Below are 21,690 nucleotides of genomic sequence, written 5' to 3' on the forward strand. Positions count from 1 at the left end.
GGTTCAGAATCCTCTTTACGAGTATTGACCGACAAGATTCCATAACGTCACACAGATTGGTTTCACCGGAGCCCCACTCTGGGACTTGAAACATCCCCTCTCAACCCCTCTTGAGAGGAGTTGGACTCTCTACCATTCTGGAATAACTCATGGTGAGAGGCGGCAGGCAGGCGAGGGCTTACTCCTGAGCCCCCAGCTGAGCTGCCAAGTGTTGGAGTTCACCCTGGTGGATGATAGGGCTGTTTCCTTTGCCTCTGGGCAGGAGATATGTCTCTTTGTGGCGGGGTCCCGTCGAGAAAGGATGCAGAGGAGCCAAGGTGAGGAGGTTCTGTGTTTATTCAGAGCAGTTAAGCACCACAATTGCTCTACGCAGGGCCGCACCAGCGCATGGCACCTCCGTCACTCCTCATTTCACTACCTGTGGTGCTCCCTTTTGAACGCTAAGCCACGCCTGTTGGGCATTCCTCTCAATTATTGTCCAGGTGGCACCACAGGTAGTAATTTTAAAACATAAAATACACAAATGCACAAACAATAAAACACGGTGTGGCCCCCCCTCATCGTCTGACAGTGCCACACCGTCACACCATCCCACTCCTCTGAGGGATTGACGATGTGACGGCAATCCACTCAGCAGTCTGCCGCCGCGCATGCCCCACGCTGATCCGCCAGACACACATCCTTGCGTCGCGTCGGATGGATGCACGGGCTGCTGCTGCTCCACGACGGCGACCCCTCCGATCCGCTCTTCGGTGCGCCGCTCCGGTCGTTCCCAGCCCCGGCAAAGGCCCTTCCATTGGCCACACGCCCCGCTGGTCTCCTCCCGGATGGCACCTTAGACGATCGGAGCCACCGACAACAAGTTCCTGGCGAGATGTTACGCCTCTCCCGGAGCACTCCGCTGACGGCCCGGTAGACGTCGGTCCGCCCCCTGTCCATCACAGGCCTCCAATGCCTGCATCGGCGGCAGTGGAACCGGGCGGTATGCCCGTCCCGCCTCCGGCCGTTTCCGTGCTCCGGCGGTCCGCCCTTGCTGTCCGCGTGGTCCGCCGCTCGTCATGGGCGCGAAGTTGGTTGCCGCAGGTTCTCTCCGGGCCCCTGGCCAGGCCTGAAGCACCACCAAGGCCACCCGGATCCACCCCCTCTTCCTCAGAGGATGGAGTCCCTGGAACGGAGCTGTGTCTTCTGATCTTCCTCCCAGCCTCTGCGTCCTCACCTTTTTGTGGCCCCTCTGAAATCCCACTTCTGACACCATATGTGGCGGGGTCCCGCCGAGAAAGGATGCAGAGGAGCCAAGGTGAGGAGGTTCTGTCTTTATTCAGGACAAAGTTGCTTCACGCAGGGCAGCACCAGCACGCGTCACCTCCGTCACTCCTCCTTTCACTACCTGTGGTGCTCCCTTTTGAACGCTAAGCCACGCCTGTTTGGCGTTCCTCTCAATTATTGTCCAGGTGGCACCACAGGTAGTAATTTTAAAACATAAAATACACAAATCCACAAACAATAAAACACGGTGTGGCCCCCCCTCATCGTCTGACGGTGCCACACCGTCACACTCTGACTGGCTTAAAATGGGCTGAAGAGCAGTTTGGAGTACCTGGAGAGGTACTGGAAGGCCCCCCACAGGTTACTCCATTGTTCTGGTGGACTTCAATGCCCACGTGGGCAATAACAGCGGCACCTGGAGGGTTGTGATAGGTAGGAATGGCCTCCCTGATCTGAACCCAAGTGGTGTTTTGTTGTTGAATGTCTGTGCTTGTCATAGTTTGTCCGTCAAGAACCTTGTGTTCAAGCACGAGGGTGTCCATCAAAACACTTGGCACCAAGGCAGGAGCTTGATGATTGACTTTGTAGTCATTTCAGGCGACCTTTGGCCATATGTCTTGAACACTGGGGTGTCCACTGATCACTACCTGGTGGTTAGTTGAATTGCTGGTGGGGTAGAGAAGAACGGCAAGACTTGGGAGACTCAAACGTACTGTGATGGTCTGCTGGGAACAGAGCTAGCTCATTTTCAGTGCAGGTGGGGAGTCGTTGGCTTCAATGTGGAATATTATTGGGCGTGACTGGAATACTTTGAGAATCTCCTCTATTTTACTGACACACATCCATTTGAGAAAACGGAGGCTGGGGGGGTTGTGGCTATCCATTACTCAAGCTGACGTCACAGTGGTATTTGAAAAGCTTCTCTGTGGCAAGGCACCAGGACCACACCATCTAGAGACCAAGTCTCTAGATGGTGTGGGACTGTCTTTGCTGACACGTCTCTGCAGCATTCCAATCCAGTAGTCCAGATTAGTACCACTGGACTGGACTGTGATGGGGATTCCCCTTTTCAAGAAGGGGGATCAGAGGGTGTGTTCCAACTACCATAGAATCATGCTTCCTTAGCCTCCCCGGAAAAGGCTATTCCAGAGTACTGGAGAGCTATTGAGTTTGGTCAATAGTCAAACCTCAAAATCAGGAACAACAGCACAATTCCATTCTGGTCATGGAACAGTGGATTAGCTCTACACCCTCTATACGGTGCTGGACGGTTTGTTGGTGTTCGCTCATCTGGTCCATACGCGTTATTTGGAGTTGGAGAAGGCATTTAACTGCATCTTCTTTGGTGTTGTGTGGGGAGTGTGCTGTGTATATGAGGTCTGGAGAGGCTTACTGAGGACTGTTTGCTCTCTGTATGACCATAACAAGACCTTGGTTTACATAACTGCCATAAATCAGACCTGTTCCCGGTGGTCCAGAGTGAGTCTGCCTTTAGGACCACAAAATGCCCTTTCTGCTCTTTGCAGATGATGTCCTGTTGGCTTCATTGAGCCAGGACCTCCGGCATGCATTGGGGCAGTTTGTGTCCGAGTGTAAAGCAGCTGGGATAAGGTCTGAGGGCATGGTTCTGACCGAAGAAAGTTGTTTGTCCTGGGTGAGTGGAGTGCTCTAGTCCCAGTTGGAGGAGTTGAAGTACAGTGGCGACAGTGGCTCAGGCGGTTGAGCGGGTTGTCCAATGATCGAAGGGTCAGCGGTTCGAACCCCGCTCACACCAGCCAAATGTCGTTGTGTCCTTGGGCAAGACACTTCACCCTCCTTGCCTCCAGTGTGGCTCCACTGGTGTGTGAATGTGTATGAATGTCCCGGTGATGGTCAGAGGGGCCGTAGGCGTGAACTAGCAGCCACGTCTCTGTCAGTCTGCCCCAGGGCAGCTGTGGCTATATCAGTAGCTTACCATCATCAAGTATAAATGAGGAGTGAATGAATAATGGACATAATGTAAGCACTTTGAGCGTCTGGAAAAGCGCAGAAAAATCCAATCCAGTATTATTATTATTATCTTGAGGTCTTGTTCACAAGTGAGGGAAGACAGATTAAAGCTGTGTCCACTGTTATGTGGTCACTGTGCCAGTCTGTTGTGGTAAAGTGAAAAGCTCGGTCACTCAGAGAGAGCTTGGAGTACAGCTGCAGCTCGTCCACATCCAGAGGAGCCAGTTTGTGTGGCTCGGGCAGCTGGTCCAGATGCCTCCTAGAAGCCTCCCTGGAGACGTGTTCCAAGTATGTTCCACTGGACAGAGACCCCAGGGAAGACCCAGGACATGCTGGGGAGACTAGTCTCTTAACTGGCCTGGGAATGCCTTGGGGTACCCCAAAGTTGCTAGAGGAAGTGGTCGGGGAGAGGAAAGTCTGGGCATCTTTCCTTAGACTACTACCACCATCACCCAGTCCGGGATATGTGGAAGATGGCGGATGGATGGATGGATGGATGGATGGATGGATGGATAATCAAATGACCATCTTTATGTGGTTTATCTTTATCTTAGATGGATTATCTTTAGATAATTAAATGACCATCTTTAAATGTTCATTTGTGTGTGGAGATAAGTCAGTGGACGTAAAATTTTAAAAGACATTGCTGTTTCTGATGAAGAATGTCATTGCCTTTTAAATGAGTTCCTGGTTTCTCTGCAGACATGCTGGAGCTTTGGTTGGAGAAGTCCTGGGTTCTTCCAAACAACGTAGTCATGATTCCTGAGGAACAAGCCGCCATCATTTCCTTCAGCGATCCCAAAGGTTCTTTCTGTAGTTTGTTCTCTGATGGTTAAATCAATGGTTTTCCAAGCTTTAAAAAAAAACTAAGAGTATTCCTCATTTCTTTATGTTTGGAGGCTGTGGCCTCTGATAGATAATCAAACACCACAAAGTAAGTCATTGTACCAATTTACTAAATGTTTAGTCTATGCAACTAAACTCTCCAGATCACCAGTAATTTTCTGAAGTCTTACAAAAACCAAAAGCATTAAGTCCTGTTCACAGGCTAAGTTTCAGACCCGTCAGAAACATTAGTGACTTTAACTGCAATGTTTGATTGACAGAATTTTTACTTCCAAATGTAAAAATGTTGCTATGACTATGTTACCATAATGAGTTTGTTTTACTGACCAAAGGGTGTTAGCACTGCTTCTAGCATGCATGCAACAGGAAGTGTATCACTGGAGGTTATCCATTGCATTATAGAAAAACACAATGGAGCTGCAAATAAAAAGACAGAAAAGTCAGCAGCTCTAAAATAAAAAAATAAAAGTTTAAAATGTAAAAAATTACTTATTGCCAAATAGCTCATAGCTGAACCATTGCTGACCCGTTCCTCTCCTTCATCTTGTCTCTTTGCAGTTGTTCGAAGTATTTGCAGAACAGTAAACCACATGCTACGGTCTATCCCTGTCAACTTGTACTCTTACTATGAATCTCTTGGAAGTGCCCTGTACGGCAAAGACCGCCCACCTTGGAAAATGCCCAAGCCCTTGACAGAAAGTGTCCACCCTGTGATCTGGAAGTTCCTCCACATGAAGAATCTGTTGAAAAGCATCAGTGATCAGATGAGCCCTCACTTCTGCAGTGTGAAGATAGATGACCCTGAAGCACAACTCAGCCCTCTGCAGAGCTTTTTATGGCAGAAAGGTCTAACTGCTACAGATGTAGATAACTGGACACAGAACGCCCAACAGGCCTTCCACCGTTTAATGTCTGAGTACTCTGCCTTTGAGTGTGTGATGAGTACAAAAGCTTGGAAAGTTGCAGAGATGGACATCAGTTCAGTAACAAAGGAGGTTGCTGCTGTTGACTTTGATACTTCAAGAGAAGTTTTGTCTGTTGCCGGTCGAGCTGATGACATGCAGAAAATCAGAGCTCCTGTGGAGAACATTGTGCTTAAAGCAATGAGTCTCATTGAACGGCAGGAAAAAGGCATCACAGAGGACATGCAGTTGTCCCCTGCATGGTTCTTCATCCTGAAGCAGGAAGGGCTGCAGAAAGCTGCCATGGACATCTCACCAGAGCTGCTCCTCTCATACAATGAAGGAACCGAGAAGTTAACCATGAAAGGATTCTTGGAGGAAGTGTTGAAAATGAAGTCATGGATCTTAGAAAAGAACTGGAAAATGCCTAAAAAAACAGTATTTATTCAACCAGCACTTCTAGAGTATCTCAAGACCATGAATCCCATGGACATGTCAAAACACTTGTTTACTTCTCATGGCATAAGTGCAGTATACTGCATTGACACCAAAGGGATTGTCCTGATGGGGACTTCTGACAAAGTCCTTGCCGATGCAGAGGAGAAAATAAAGGCAGAACTGCTTGTTCAGTCTCTTCATGTGAAAGATAAGGAAGTTCTGAAGCTTAAAACCTGGGAAGACCTGAACAAAAACCTGCTTGATGGCTTCAACAGCTCAAGCAAGAAAACAGTCACAATTCAGCTCGACCAAGAAAGACAACTCAGGGTCACTGTGGCTGGCTTTATGAACCCTGTCAAAGAGGTGAGCAGTGCTTTGAGGAAGTTCATTGAAGACAACTCAAGAGTTAATGAAGACATCCGTGTCCGTTCCTGTGCTGCTGTTGGGTTCATGGAAAAGAAAAAGAGACGGAGTTGGCTTAGCATTGCCAAAGAAAACAATGTGTTTGTTAAATTTGATTCAGAAAGGTCAAGAATGACCTTCAGCGGGGCTCATATCAATGTCCAGAAAACAAAAACCGCCATCCTGGAACTGGTTAATGCTCTCTGCACTGACACCTTAACTGTGGATAAGCCTGGCGCCAAAAAGTTCTTCCAGTCTCAGGGAGGCATGTTCTTGTCCACAATAATGACAGAGTTGAACTGTGTTGTGCTGCTTCAGTCTGAGATTCCAGAGGAAGAGGAGGAAGAGAGCTTTGGTGAAGAAAACAGTCTTTGTTACTGCAGAGTTCAGACCAACTCTGGTCTTCAGCTTTCCGTCAGCAGAGGAGATATCTGCAGTTTTAGTGTTGACGCCGTGGTCAATGCAGCCAATGAAGACCTGCAACACTTTGGTGGCCTGGCGTTGGCGCTGCTTAAGGCTGCAGGCCCACAGCTCCAAAAGCTCAGTGACGATTACGTGGCTAAAAACGGAAAAGTAAGGCCAGGCGACGCCGTCGCAACAGATGCATGCAACCTCTCCTGCAAGTACGTCATCCATGCAGTCGGTCCACGGTTCTCTGACTATGACAAGAAGAACTCTGTGTCCCGACTGAAATCTGCAGTTAAGGAAAGTCTGAGAGAAGCAGAGAGGGTCAACTGTTCCTCCATCGCACTTCCAGCAATCAGCTCAGGCGTGTTTGGTTTTCCTGTTCAGCTCTGCGCTGACACCATAGCCCAGGCCGTGAGGGAGTTTTGTGACAGTCCGCAAGATCCACGGACCTTGACTGAGATTCACCTGGTCGACAACAAAGAAGACACCATCAAAGTCATGGCCACGGCTGTTAGCAAGGAGTTCAGTGACCTCGGACCGGTCATGACAATCCCCCAGCAGAGGATCAACAAGGCCCCCAAGCCTTCAGGGTAATGAAAAACACAAAGAGTTTCTGTTCAACAAATGTTGCAGAGGTTAAAGTTCCAAACATTCAGGTAGATTGGAGGTTCCTTTACCGCCTAAATGTCCTCCACAAAAACCAGGAATCTGGAGTAATCAAAATGGGATTATCAGAAAATTCCAGCATACATGTTTTAGTCCATTATCTCAGTTGTCCTAAACCCCACAGGCCGGTATCAGGCCGCAGAAATTCATTCTTCCCGCAGGTCAAGTCGCTCGGTAACGTGTGGAAAATCTTTCTGCTTCTTTTAAGTAGCTGCGTCGACTGCTACATTAAAAGGTGTCAAAGAAAAAAAAACCTGAGGAAACAGTAAAAAGGGCCCCTGACTTCATAAAAAACAAAATCTGCATTCAACTGACAAAACCAGGAGTCTTTACTCCAAATATGGAGTAGACCATAATATTAATGCAGAATATTCAACCAGCTATCCAATGTTACATGGATGATGCTAATAAAGTCACTCAAACTGTAGATTTACGTTTTATTATTATATTCGAAATTACTACATTTAGTGACTTTTTTTGTATTTTTTGATCGCACTTTAAAAGTTGGATTAGGCTGAAGCTTTTACTTTGACATTGATGGGTTTGGGGAAAATCTATTTTAATGGAATCCGTTGCCTGAAAAAGTTTGGGGACTGCTACATTATCGTATTTATTATTGAAGAATGCATGTATCAAATGATGCATACTTCAAGCTTCCTCTCACCTTTGGTCTTTGTTAAAAATGGCAGCACTGGTCGTGATGTTACCTTTGCTAAAGGGGGAACTAACATGTCCACAATTTAGAAAACATTTCAAATTTTCCCCCACGTGAAAACAACAGCAGGTGTCTTGGACGTGTGTCATCTGTGCTTTTATATGAAACACGTATAAAATAGAATTTCATAGCCTTTGGGAAATAACTGATAGTGACAAATTGTGTAAAAGTGCTAATGTCTCTAAAAAGTTGATGTTTAGCTACCTTGTTGAATAAAGGGCCTTGTCCCGATCCAGTTATTCAAGAAATCAAATTGACACATTTAAAGTTTAGACACCTGTGTTATTTTCCTAGATTGACAGTATATCTATGCAAGCGCAAACTTGCACAGACTTGTTGTCAAACTTGTTGTCATTGGTGGTGGCGACTGCTGTTTCCCCCTCACAGAGTAAAAAATGAAGAACAGCCTCATCCTGTTGTCTATTTTGCAGTTAGTTATTTATGTCAGTCAGTTAGTTATGTCACTGATGCTTTGACGATCACTGTAACGTTTCTCAGGAACAGAACTGTTGACTTTTGAAAGTAACGGGAATCTTAAAACTAATGGAATTACCCCATTCTCTATAAATGAACCAGATAATGAAGATGAACATGTACGCTGGAACACTTTAGATCTGATTAGATGTTTTACAAATATTTGATCTATTTTATTGGTATGTAAATGGCTTAGACATTAAGACACTTTTCCTTGAGATTTCAGACCCACCCCCAGATTTTGGATGAGAAGCTGCAAAGTGAACAGCTGATAAACCATGAGAGCAGCTGTTGATCTACTGAGTGGTACAGCAAGTTTAAATCCGCCCCCTTTAAAAACATTAGACATGACCCAGATAGCCAAAGGGTCCATATGCCAAATCGATCAAACTAGCAATTTAGAACATTAAAAGCTCAAAAAAACAAAAACTTAAATAAGACTAAAAAAGAAAAAAAAAGTTAACTGACAGGTGTGTTCAAATAGAAAAAGCCGCAGATAATGGATCACAGCAGTCACAGATTAGGAGGAAGATTACAGTTGAAAGTCATCAAAGTACAAAAGAACCTTTGGTTATTTGGCTGACAAAAAGATTCTCTGATCCGTTCTGACCTCTAATTCCTGAGTTTCAGACAATCCCATTTCTTCTAGCCAAAGCGTCACACAAAGTTGGATTGTCTCCTTCTAAAAATGAAAACCTTGGAACCTACAACACACTTGACATTTACCACAACAAAGTTTTATGGAAAGACCTGAACCAAACTGAGCCAAACTGTACCACTCAGTGGAAGTTCCCCTGAAAGCCCAACAGAACCACCAATAAACCTACAGAAAGGCTGGGTAGAAGGAGGATACTTCTCAATGACAGATTCAGATGATAGTTTTTCCCTCCCAGTGGCCACCTGAAGGGTCGAGGCAGTAAGGGGGCGTTGGCCAGAGGCCATCCTTCCACAGAGAGGGGAGCAGAAGGAGGAAGACAGTTAGCAAACCATCAGGTCAACAGGGGGGGTCAGAGTCCCAAAGAACCTTCCGGACACGATCAGAATTTGAGGTAAGGCTTCTTCAATTTGGATTTCTTCTTCTTCCCCTTTATTGTGGTTTTGTTTCCCTCTTACAACTTAAACAAAACCTTTTGAAGCTTTTCTAAGATTTGATGCTACAAAAACCTGGATAAAAAAAGATTTTTTTCTGAAATGAAGCCTGTTCTGTTCTTTGATTGGCTGTAGGCAGAAGAGGGCGGAGCAATTCACAGCTAATGGACTGAAGATTGTCCTTCATCAAGGCAACATTCAGGACCAGACTGTGAGTCCAGACTTGTAAAGCTCCTGACACCGGTGTCGATTCTGTATTCAGACTTTATCCAAAGACAGACAACAAGCTGAACCTGCTTGTTTGTGTCAAAGTAATGTGTAAAATTCAGTCTGTATAAATGAGACAAATGAACTGTGTTTAACATGACCTACACGTCTTGAATTGGATTTGGTAATCCTTAAAGGAAGCATCTAGAAACTTATTCTGGTCCGGTTGGCTGCTCAGTGACGTGACAGTGGGCTGAAACATTGTCCACATACGGCTTCATGGGTTTTAGTCAATTTATTGGAGTTAACGCCACATTCTGGTTTGGCTTCACAGACAGACGTCATCATCAACTCCGTGGCTCGTGACTTGGACCTGACCCAGGGCGTCGTTTCCAAGGCCATCCTGGAGGCAGCGGGTCCTGAACTGCAGCGGGCCGTTCTCTCTGAATCCGGACTCTCGTCCGGCCGTGTGGTCGTCACCGATGGCTTCAATCTCAGGTGTCAGAAAGTGTTCCATGTTGCCTGTCCCGCCTGGGATGGTGGAAGAGGCAACACAATGAAGGTAAGAAGACCCTTATGGTGGCTTGTTTAGGACACCCACAGGGGCGGAGCTAGAACATTAGGAAGGGTGGTAAAACACCTGAGTGGAAGGCCGTTACAAAGGATCAAAAAACACATTTTTCCAACAGTTTCATTATCATTATTGTTTTTATTTCATTGAAAATATTACTTTTGTTATTTTTGCAATGCTTAAAGAAGTTCGTGTTGATTAATATCTCTTCATCTTGGTCGATAGTGTGACTCATATTAACTCAAAAGGTGTGGGGGCAAGTGTGGACCAAAGCTTTTTGCTAGGGGGGGGGGGGGGGGGTGCAGCTGCCTCCCCTTGCTCCCCCCCGTAGCTCCGCCCCTTGACAGCGGTTCTCACTGCTCTGAACGTTGATCTGGTCCTGAGCTAACATGCACTAAATACAGAGAATGTACTATTTTATACTTTTTGAATTCCATTGAAAGTTTATGGTTTTATTCCTCACCTTTTGAAGAAAAAATACAAATTGTTGTTGCAAATAGATTTGTTTGTCACCGTCTTTGATCTAAAGGGACTAATAGCGGCTGGGTAGCTCGGTTGGTAAGGTGGGAAGCTACCATGCAGGAAACCAGGGTTCAATTCCCAGAGGGGAATGAGCAATGGTACCATATCAATGGCGAGCAATTAACAGGGTCCTTAGGCAAGACCCTTAACACTCCCGCCTCCTGAGCGCGGTTTCGGCTGCAGCTCACCGCATCCTCAAGGGGATGGGTCAAATGCGGAGAAAGAATTTCCCTTCGTGGGATAAAATACAGTGTATAAAAATAATAATAATCATTTGACAAATATTGCTTAAAGAATGTATGAAATGGTAGTACATTTGACATTTTCAGTATACTGGAGTGCATTCTTCTGGAACGAGGGAGGTTTTCCTCGTCAAACAGCAATTTGGATTTATTGTGGATCCCTGTTGTGGTTACGTATCAGGACGTTCTCCTCATGTTTAGTTTTCAGCTACAGATGTCGTGTTTCTGTGTCAGGAGCTGGTGTCCATCATCCAATCCTGTCTGGAAGAGGCAGAAAAAAGCCGGATGGCATCCATATCTTTCCCTGCATTAGGAACAGGAAACCTGGGTTTTCCCAAAGGCTCGGTTGCCAAAGTCCTGCTGAAAGAAATCCACCAGTTCAGCAGCAGGAGTCGTCCTCGTTTCCTGAGGGAGGCCGTCCTCGTCGTGCACCCCAGCGACAGGGAGAACGTAGACGTGAGCTCTGGATTTAAGGATTCCGGTCTTTTTAGTGAAAGTCACGCGTGTTCACATGTATTGTTGTTTGTCAGTGTTTCACCAGAGAGTTCTCAGGCAAAACCGGTCCAAGAAACAGCCAACAGGGGTCTCTGGGTTTCCCCCCGTCTGACCTTCAACAGTCTAGATCCTCCCCGGGTAAGAAACCTTTGCTTAGACTGGAGCAGTTTCTGAAGTTCTTCCAGTCTCAGAAAGGATTGTTAGTAGTTTTTGGAAACAAAATTATGTTGTTACTCACAAATTGAGGAGAACATCAGGTAAAGGTTGTTCGAGACCTTTTTCTCAGTGTTTTTAACAAATAGTCAAGCAGAAAAAAGGATTTAGGGTTGCAAGTAACAACCATTTTGGTTTAGTCCAATTTCTTTTTGTTCTTTGTTATCAGTTTATTATTTAGAAGACATCTTTCCGGTTTTCATCAAATCAAACCAGAATAATGCGGAAAGGAGGGTCTCGGGTTTAGATGATTTAAAAAGAACCGGATCCAGGAGTTGAAACAACATATTCCATGGTCAGGGTTGATGGGGGGCGTGTCTAGATGACGGATGCTTTTCGGGATTTATGTCTATGTTTCAACAAAGTTCTTTGTAGTTCTTCTAGTGGAAACCTTCCGTATTTTTGAGCAACAATCACAGTAAAGCCTCAAACTTTCATGATTACTGATCACAGAGATCTTCACCTTTATTGATGACAACTTCTGAAGTGCCACTCAAGAGTGTGAAACAGCAAAAAATACATCAGGAATAAAACTGAACTTTGGTTCCACTTCTGGCTTTTAAACAGGCTTGTTTTTATGGACAGCTCTAGAAAAATCTTGCAGTTGAGAAACGTTTGCATGAGAAATCTGTGTGTTTCAGCATCTTCGTCGTCGTCCTTCAGCGTGGTCTCCTCCCCCTCCCTCGGCGTGTACCACATGCAGCTGGGCCAGCTCACCTTGGAGGTCTCCTCAGGCGACATCACCAAGGAGTCCTGTGATGTCATCGTCAACTCTACCAATCCGACCTTTAACCTTTACGCAGGTGACTGTTCGTCACTGCAGTTCCTGTTCCTGTGTTTGTGTTAAACTCTTCTTTTTTATTACACAAGTTCATCATTAACTGGAACAATATCGTATGTCAGTGTAAAAGCTGTGCGTATGACAATAAAGGATTCTGATTCTGATTCTGATTAAAGAGGCCAAGTGATGACATTTAAACCAGTTGATGTGGATCTGGATCCAAATGTCCTGATGTTTGACCTTCTGCTGTCCAGAAGCTTCACATGTTCTCCTCTTCTTCATTTTGTCCAGGAGTGTCAAAAGCGATCTTAGACTGCGCTGGAGGTGAGGTTCAGAGGGAGTGTGATCAAATCGGTGCGTATCTCCAGCTAAAACACAGTCTGTCGCTTAACTGTGCATATTACACGGATTAAATTTGCCCATATGTTTATAGAAGTTGTGGTTCTTTACGTGAAATTTTCCCAGATGAATCACGAATGAACCACATTAAAACCTCGGAGGAAGTACGAATAAACCACACAAAGAATACATAAACCAACGTAAAAGCCATTCATTACACTAATCATGCATGAACCTTGCGTGATTATTGCGCAGTTTATATATAATTCATTTGTGATTTGTGCGTCAATTGTGTAATTTTAACGTGATATAGATAGATAGACAGGCAGGCAGGCAGGTAAGTAGGTAGGTAGGTGGATAGGTGGATAGATAGATAGACAGACAGACAGACAGACAGACAGACAGACAGACAGACAGATATGTCCGGCAGCAACACACACACAACCACACACAATAAAGAACAATAACATGATCAGTCCATAAAATAAGATAACAGTTCATATCAAGCGGGTTCATTAAACAGCCTGATAGCTGAAGGGACAAATATGTTCCTAAAGCGCTCTGTCCTGCAGCGCAGTGAAAGGAACCTATTACTCGTTGTGCTCCTCTGACCTGACATCGTGTTGTGCAAGGGATGTCTGGGATTGTCCAGGATGCTCTGAGTTAAGGCCCTCATCCTCTTCTGCAGCACAGATCCCAGAGAGTCCACCCTCCTCCCGATCACTGATGCACACCTCTTAATCAGTTTTTCCAACCAATTGCCATCCCTTGTGGTCATACTGCCACCCCAGCATACAACCCCATAGAAGACAGCACTCGCCACAACCGACTGATAAAAGAGGAGCAACATGTCGGTGCACACATCAAAGGAGCTTAGCTTTCTCAGGAAGAACAGCTACTCTGTCCTTTCTTAAACAGAGCCTGAGCCTGGTCTGACCAGTCCAGTTTGTGGTCGAGGTGTGCTGTATACGCGATCTAAAAGTTATGCATCTGTGGTTCATGCGTGAAAAGTCTGTTAGACATACGTGGAACGGTCGTAGAAAGGCACAAATTTGCCTATGCATCGCACAAAAATCACTAAAAAAATGTGTAATATTTACGCAGTAATTGTGTATGGACTGCGTAAAATACGCATAAACTGTGTAATTCTCAACCGACAAAAATTCTTACAGCTCAAAACTGAATTCACGTAAAGACCCGTCGGCTGAAACCCTTGACTGACATCTGTGTGATGAAACTTTGCATAACCAGTTTGTCTGCTTGACCACGTCTGCTGTTGAGGGTGCTTGGTTTGCTTTGGTTCTGGTTGGTGTTAGACCCAATCAGGTTCAATTTACTGATTTTGTTTTTAACTGCCACTCAGAGCCCAGATTCATATCTTTGATTCTTTGCAGATGATGTGCTCTTATTGGCTTCATTGAGCTGTGAGAGGTTGGAGCAGTTGAAACTAAAACCAGCACCTCCAACTCTGAGGTTTGGGACTCACTTTGGGTGAAAAAGTATGAGATGGCCTCTTTAGGCCCAGAGAGCATCAGTTCTCTGAGTTGAAGGTTGTTGGTTCTGCAGTTTTGCTCCCTCAGCTCTGCTCTGTTGTATTAAACAGACGCACTTCAGAAAACCTCTCAACTTTTCAGTCAGTCTACACTTCTGCCCCAACTTTTGGTCAAAAGCTGTAGGTGGTAAAAAGAAATAGGATTAGTTTAGCTGAGAGTCTGGACTTTTTCCTCAAGAGGTGAGGAAAAAGACTGGACTGTTAGGGATTTGGGTCGTGTGAGGCGTATAGTTGCTCCTCTGAGACAATGAGGAGTTTGAATGAGTGGTCTGGATGCTCATCTGTTGCTTTCCTCTTCTCAGTGCAATCTTCACCTCACAAGCGTATCGTCATGACTAATGCCGGTCAGCTTCCATGCACCAAGATCATCCACGTTCCCGGCCACAACGACCCTGCAAACATTAAAGGCACAGTCTTTGATGTTTTGAAGTATTGTGAGGACAAAAGGCTCTCCTCGATCGCCTTCCCAGCTTTGGGAACAGGTCTGTATCAAACACATACACATATTTCTCAGTCCTCTCGGTTTCCTGTAATAAACAGACACATATTTTTTTTTTTTTTATCCAAACTTTCCATTGTTGTTCTTGCATTTACATTTGTTTTAATTCAAGTCACTTAAACGCTTCCATGCATTAAAATATGGAGGAGAGACAAGTTTCTGTCTACAAAAAGACGACAAACTTCATAAACTCTCTGAACAGGCTGTGTTTTCTCTGCAAACAAGAATCCATAATTCAGAACATTTTTGACTTTTGGATTTGTTCTAAAGAGGTTAAAGTTTGACCATAGATAAAGGCTAAACTGCATGATCTGTTCTGAACAGAAAACGGTATTTTGAAAAAAGCGTGTTTATAGAAGCCGCTGCACTTTACTTTTTCACTTGGTAACAGAACCCCGGAATCTTTGTTTATTTAACCTACTGACAAGCAAAAGTGATCAATAGTTGTGAGAAAGCAAATTTTCTCAAATGAACCTTTTACCCTAAAAGTGATACTGACGTTGTTGGGGGTCAGAGTAGCTTCATCGCAGGAGAATGAGGATGACCTCTTTGCTCATGTGACCGTTGTTGTAAGGTCTGGGTTTTACATGTTCCTAGTCCTAGTCACACCACTGACAAGTGCCCCCCTTCCCAAGAGGCATCCAGACCCCCACCATGTAGCAGGACATTAGCCAACTATTCTGATAAACATATGATATTTGAATGACCTCACATGACCTCTAATTTTTGCCTAAATTAAAGTTATTAGCATCAACTGTTAAAACTAGATCAAATGAGTAGACAAACGTCCTCTAGATCCGCCTTTAAAGAACTGCAGTCACATCAGAATTGATAAGACTACATCTCCTCTTTTGGGATTCATTCTTCCGTCATAACTCATGACCTTCGTGTCATTTCCATCTCCATCAATGCCATGATTTCCCATCTACCTCTTAGGTCAGGGCGGAGCCAACCCGTCAGCTGTGGCCGACGCCATGGTTGATGCCGTGGTGGACTTTGTGAGGAAGAAAACCCCCCAGTTTGTTCAGAGCGTGAAGATCCTGATCTTCCAGATGCAGATGATTAGAGACTTTCACAACAGCATGATGAAGAGACAAGGAGAGGAGGTGCAGGAGAAGAGCCTCTATGGGAAGTTCAAAGGTGAGCCAAACAGAAAGGCCTGCCGACCGTTGCTTTCTGATCAACAAACCAGTGAATCATTTGTCCGTTTTGTGAATCCGCTGTGATGAACTGTTAAATCACAGAGCAGTTTTTACTCGACTTGTTTCATAAAATGTGATGTTTGTTCATTTCCCCCGTTAATCTGGAACCCATTTTTAGTCTGAAAACACCCAAGCGGTTCCTGGTCCGGTACCTGGTCCGGTTCCTGGTCCGGTACCAGGAACCGCTCGCTGACCCATCTTTTGAGGTGGTCTCAGTTCAGTACCATTTGAATTGAACTTCGGTTCGCTCTGAGTTTCCTTAGTCTGAATACGATCCGTCCTCAGAGCGGAAAAACTAAACCAAAACGTCCACCATGGCTAGGAATTATGGGATGTAGACAAAGTAGGAAGGAAGCAACCATGACGATGAGACACTTGTTGAAATAAATGCAGACTCCTGAAAACAACTTTTAACGTGACACACATTGCTTCTTACTGTTTTTCCAACAATCTATACGTTATAAACTCTGATCAGCGTACCCTTTTGGTCATCGTCTCCACAGTAACCGGCTAAGCGCCGTGCAGCACGACTCCGCCGTACCAAACTAAAAAATGTTAAACCTGATGACGTTCATAACTGATCAGCGAAATATAACCTTTGAATAAGTGAACAATCTAACAAGGTTTGTGAATCAGATTTCTTTCTCTCATTGCTTTGCCCCGCCCTTGTAATTCTGGGCCAATGACTGAAGAGATCTTCAATCACATGCTTTTGTTTCTCAGCTTTGGTTGGAAGCAGAAATGTCCGGTTGAAAGACTTTACCAGTCTGAACACACCCATGACGCCGTGTCACACAGCCATACGTACATTTTGTGCATATAACACGGACGAAAACTGAGAGAAGTTGTGGTCTTAATGTCACATTTCTACAGGTGTATCATGAGTGAACCACGTTGAAGGACCTATAGCATGAAAAATCAAGTTTTTGAGCTTTTAAGTGTTTTATATTGTTTATTCCTCACTATAAACAACCCCAAGTGGTATTTTGATCCATTTACGCATTTGTAGGCATTTACTCTAAAAACCTGTGATATGAGCATCAGCCTTGCCTAAACCATAATAACAAGTGGATATAAAAGTTATATATCGGTGGTAAAGTCCATTAGACATACGTGGAACGGTCGTTGTTAGCCAGAAATTTGCGCAGTTTCATCAGATTTAAGTAATAACTGCGTATAAACTACCTAAAATGTGTGTAAACCACATGCGTAAATCACACATGAATCACAAAAGACCGAAATTCCATACGTAGAAAATGCACGAAATGTTTGGAGTGGCTATGTGACATGGCCTTTTGCTACGGCTCTGCAGAAAACGGAGCCAAAGCACTTCTCCCTGGATCACAGCCGATGTTTTTATTTTACTAAAATATGAACAAATTAAAAAAATTTATGTAAAGAAATTCTGAGCTGTGATTGGATTTATTCTAGACTCTTCTGTTTCTGCTCTTCTATAAAACAAGAACAAACATTTGTTGGTCCTAATTATAATTATTTTTAAATGTTGTTCAGACAATGACTCTTAAGTTCTGATAGTTGTTGAGAGAATATGTTTTTTTATTGTTATTATTTTTTGCTAACTATCTAACAAATAATATTTTGCAACTAAAACTTTTTTTAAATTCATTATAACATTTTGGAATTAAATATGATTTACTCATCTGCATATGGTGTGAATTTCCCTTTTTCCAGACGTCCTCACCTCATTGATCGGGTTTAGAGGACAGCAGCCCCCCAAGACTGACTGGGTGCTTCAGAAAGAAGAGTTTGATCCTGCTGTGTTTCAGCTGTGTGCAGAGAACCAAAAGGTTCAAGAATTTCCTTCCTTGAATGTTTGAACTCATGACCTTGACAAGAAGTTTGCCAAACCGTAAAAATCTGCTTCTTGGGCTGAAATTTTCCTTGACTGACTTTTCTTGTGAAACTTTTTCAGAGAAACTGTCTAAACGTTTGTCATGTCAGTTATACGTTTTCTGTTATTCCATCAGTTTAGCGTAGCATCTATCAGAAAACCAGCTGCACCAGACTGTTGTAAACTCGTGAGGTCACTGCTTATCTGCCAGATCTGTTCTTTTTTGGGTAAGTCGATCAAAACTCACCCCAGTCCGTTATTGAAGTTCCTCTGGATGTGCTGCAGGACGTAAATGTGGCCAAGAAGAGGATCACAGACCTGATCATGCATGAACAGGCTAAGAAAACCATCTCCGACCCGTACATCAACCAGCTGTCCTCAGCCGACGTCCAGGAGCTGAACGACCTGCAGAGGAAACTGACGGTGAGCCTCCGCCTGGAGAGAGGGGACAACGAGGAGGAGTCCAGGATCCATCTGGAGGGTTTGACCCGAGACGTCTTCAGCGCAGAGTCTTCCATCAGGTCAGCAGGCAGCACGGACATTAAGGGTCTACTCACACTTGCTAATCTGTACCCTGTATCTGAGCCCAAAGAACGGTTCGTTTGGCTGCTGTGACCTCTCCTTGCCATGCTCACACATGATAACACAAAGCGACCCAGTCTGGACCCCAAGACCAGTTCAGCTGAAGATTTGACTAAAACCTAAAAGAGCCATTCCCATCTGTCAGTATGGAAGATGCTGAAAGTCTGCATGTTCTCCCCGTTCATCTGTAGGTTTTCTCTCCACCTTCCAAAAACATGCTTCATAGGTTCATTGGCAGAGGTCACACTCGGAGAACAGTGCTTTGGTACAGTTTGTCTGGTGTGAATAGACTCCTGTGCTCACCGGTACGTTAGAGTTCATGCTCACCTGCAAACATCTGCAGGGACATCATACGGAAAGTTGAGAGGAACGAGGCCTTGAGGAGCAAAGCCATCTTGGTGAGTGGACTGGTGGAGTGGCAGTACCAGGACCAATGGGGGAACATGGTACCCTTTGACATTCTCACCAACCTCAAACTGGAGGAAGCTCTGGAGAAGAAACAACAAGTGAAGATCACAATCAACAACATAGATTTTGATGCTGATCCAGACCAAAGAAAAGCGTCAGACGGAAGGAACTGCATAGAGTTACTCAGGAAAGACCTGAAAGGTAAGTGTCTGCTGTCCTCAGGGGCCCAAACTAAACTCATGTGTGGGTAAAGCTGAGCGTCTGTATTCTGCATGTTTTTGTAAGTTTTTAGCCACAGTTTATGATGAAGAACAGTTCATGAAGGGGCGGAGCCTCAACATTTAATATGGAGTGGTGGGAGGGGGGGCAGAAGGCTTTGGAAAGATGACAAATGAGAACAGCATAGTGAGTAAAAGAAATGCATAAAAATAAATGTAAAAAACACATTAAATAAGTAATTTGAGTGGCTTAAGATTTTATTTAAAAATTGCTTTTGTTAGTTGTGCGATGCTTAAAGAAGCTTGATTGAGTATTTCTGAATCTTTTCAATACAATTATTGACCAAAGAATTAAGGGGCAAGTAGGAGGGGCAAATTTTTTCGCTGGGGGAGCAGCTGCCCCCCCCTTAGCTCCACGCCGGTTCATGTCTGAACTATTCAATTCAGTTTTATTTCTATAGCCCAATATTTCCAACAATAGTCGTCTCAATGGGCTTCATACCAGTAATTGTATAAGAACATGAAATTAGTCATAGAATTCAATGGGTAATGACTAAACTAAAGTAAACAGAGTAAACTAAACTTGCCATCCCCCCCCCCCCTCCGCGGTAAGAAAAACTCCTAAAAAAACAGATTCCAGGAAAAACAAGAAGAAACCTCGGGGGTGTCCACATGAAGGAGGGATCCTCCCCCAGGGAAGAGTTAACGTATCTAACTCTACAACTACATGTTTAAATTGTCCATCAGATGAGTGGGGGGAGGGGCAGCTGGGGGCATGAGGCGAGGTCCATGGCCAGGTACAGGAGCAAAGACGAGCCAACTGGGATCTGGACTCACTTCAGGGGGGGAGTGAAAAAGAGGGACGACATAGGATTGACACTGTTGCTATGTCCTCAGAAACAATGAAAGTGAAACACAAATAGCCAGGATAAGTAAATGAACGCATGTTATATAATTCCCCAAATCTCAAAACTTTCTAAGTGAGAGTAACTTTAGAATTGAAAAGCCGACGAACTCGGGATCAAACTTTCAAATGTGAAGCAAATGTCACAATTAGCATTAGCATGCTAGTCAGAGTCTTTAGCATTGAGATGGGACACTGTAAATACGACTGTCACTGCCTGCAGGATCATGAAAGAAACTGGTTCTATCATGTTAAGTTTGTTTGTTATTTCAGAGGACGCCCTGCCCTCACACTGGGATCCCATGAACACCGGCACTGTGGCGCTCTTCTCCTTGGCTGCCAGGACGCAGGAATACAAAAGCGTGGAGAAGAATCTGACGAAGCACGGCCTTTCTCTGAACATCATCAGTGTATGTGACACCTAGAGTCATCACAACATACTCCAAACCGTTATATACTTGGGAACAGCTTTGGTATGTTGGGAAAAAGATGACATCCCATGGAAGGTTAAAGCAGTGCTGTATTTCCTAAAGTAGGTCTTTGCGGCTCCTGTTGGGTTCTGGTTAGTGATAACCAGGCCAGAATGGATCTTGTAGTGCTGAAGGTTGCAAATTCCTGTCCTAGTAGAACAGGGAGTCAAACATAAATATGCTGAAAGAAGCCTTTAATATTGTCATGTTTCCCATATGAACAACAAGACGCCTGATTTACTGAGAAGAAAATGTTTGCACATGCACTCATGCACGTTATTTTATTTGGATTTATGGCTGATTCACCCAGACCTGCTGAATCCTGGTCCTCGAGATCTACACTCCCGGCACTTCTTACTGCTGATTACCTGGTTCAGGTGTGTTCAGTCAGTCAGAATGAAGAGACACCTGAGTCAGCTAATCAGCACAAAGCAGGCAGGGAGAACTGGAAAAAAGGCAGGATGGGAGACCAGGACTGGACCGCCCTGATTAGGCTGACTCCACAGAAACTGGAGAAACAGCAGCTTTAGCATTAGGATGTAGGGAGGACTGTGGGGTGTTTGATAAAACAAAGTGGGATAAAGTTGAGTGTCAGGACCAGGGTTCTGCTGGAGCAAAGGCTACAGTCTGCTCCATACTCATGTTGGTTCCTTGGAAAGTTAACTAAAAAAGAACAGTTCAGATCTTTCTGGCCGGATGGAAGAATGTAGATCAGGTCAGACTTCAGCGTTCCCTAATTTATTAAACATTCCTCCAAGGTTTCTTCTCAAACCCTATTATTCATGTGTTATATTTATGGTTCCCAGCATTCCCTTTGTGGGACAGCTTGGTGGTGAATTGGAATTTCATAGCAAATGGATGGAATTCTGATCTTAATTTTTCAGGCTAAGATTTTCTGTTATCAGTTTTGAATAATTGTCACTAATAGAGACATGGTCATGGAGGGGGGGGGTGCCCGTCAACCTCAGAAAAGCAACAAATGTTTGGAAAAAGCCCGGACAAGAGCGCAGGGCATGATGGGTCTGAACTGTGTTTGCAGATTGAGCGAGTCCAAAACATAACTCTGTGGAAGAGCTACGAGTTCCTCAAGAAGCAGATGGAGCAGAAGAACAATCACAAGAACAACGAAAGAGTCCTGTTCCACGGCACCAGCGCCAACTCCATCGATTTGATCAACAACAAAGGCTTCAACCGGAGCTACGCCGGACTGCACGGTAAGAACAGACTAAAGACAGACTACAGTTGCTGTCCATCAGCTTCAGCAAAGTACAATCCTTCAGTAACACCCACTGAAATGACACAACAGCACAGAGAAACTCATTTGCTGCAGCAAATATTCATATCACATGTTATGTTTTATTATGGTGCAGTGGTTCAAATCCCAGCTGGGACCTTTCTGTGATTTTTCTATGTTCTTCTTGTGCATGTGTGGGTTTTC

General features: G+C 44.5%; 1 protein-coding gene across 1 annotated transcript in view; it reads left to right on the forward strand.

Moving 5' to 3' along the window:
- Positions 1-21,690, forward strand: part of LOC101170439 (poly [ADP-ribose] polymerase 14) — a 38,626-nt gene that overhangs the window by 12,233 nt on the left and 4,703 nt on the right. The window contains exons 7-22 of the mRNA XM_023958843.1: positions 3,958-4,059; positions 4,660-6,841; positions 9,000-9,155; positions 9,331-9,406; positions 9,737-9,964; positions 10,972-11,193; positions 11,268-11,370; positions 12,087-12,248; positions 12,518-12,580; positions 14,420-14,599; positions 15,553-15,756; positions 17,511-17,626; positions 17,956-18,191; positions 18,596-18,861; positions 20,056-20,192; positions 21,292-21,466. Of these exons, the coding sequence (XP_023814611.1) occupies positions 3,958-4,059; positions 4,660-6,841; positions 9,000-9,155; positions 9,331-9,406; positions 9,737-9,964; positions 10,972-11,193; positions 11,268-11,370; positions 12,087-12,248; positions 12,518-12,580; positions 14,420-14,599; positions 15,553-15,756; positions 17,511-17,626; positions 17,956-18,191; positions 18,596-18,861; positions 20,056-20,192; positions 21,292-21,466 (4,608 nt within the window). The remainder of the gene's footprint in view (positions 1-3,957; positions 4,060-4,659; positions 6,842-8,999; positions 9,156-9,330; positions 9,407-9,736; positions 9,965-10,971; positions 11,194-11,267; positions 11,371-12,086; positions 12,249-12,517; positions 12,581-14,419; positions 14,600-15,552; positions 15,757-17,510; positions 17,627-17,955; positions 18,192-18,595; positions 18,862-20,055; positions 20,193-21,291; positions 21,467-21,690) is intronic.

Source organism: Oryzias latipes, chromosome 9 (assembly GCF_002234675.1).
Source record: "Oryzias latipes chromosome 9, ASM223467v1".
NCBI lineage: Eukaryota > Metazoa > Chordata > Actinopteri > Beloniformes > Adrianichthyidae > Oryzias > Oryzias latipes.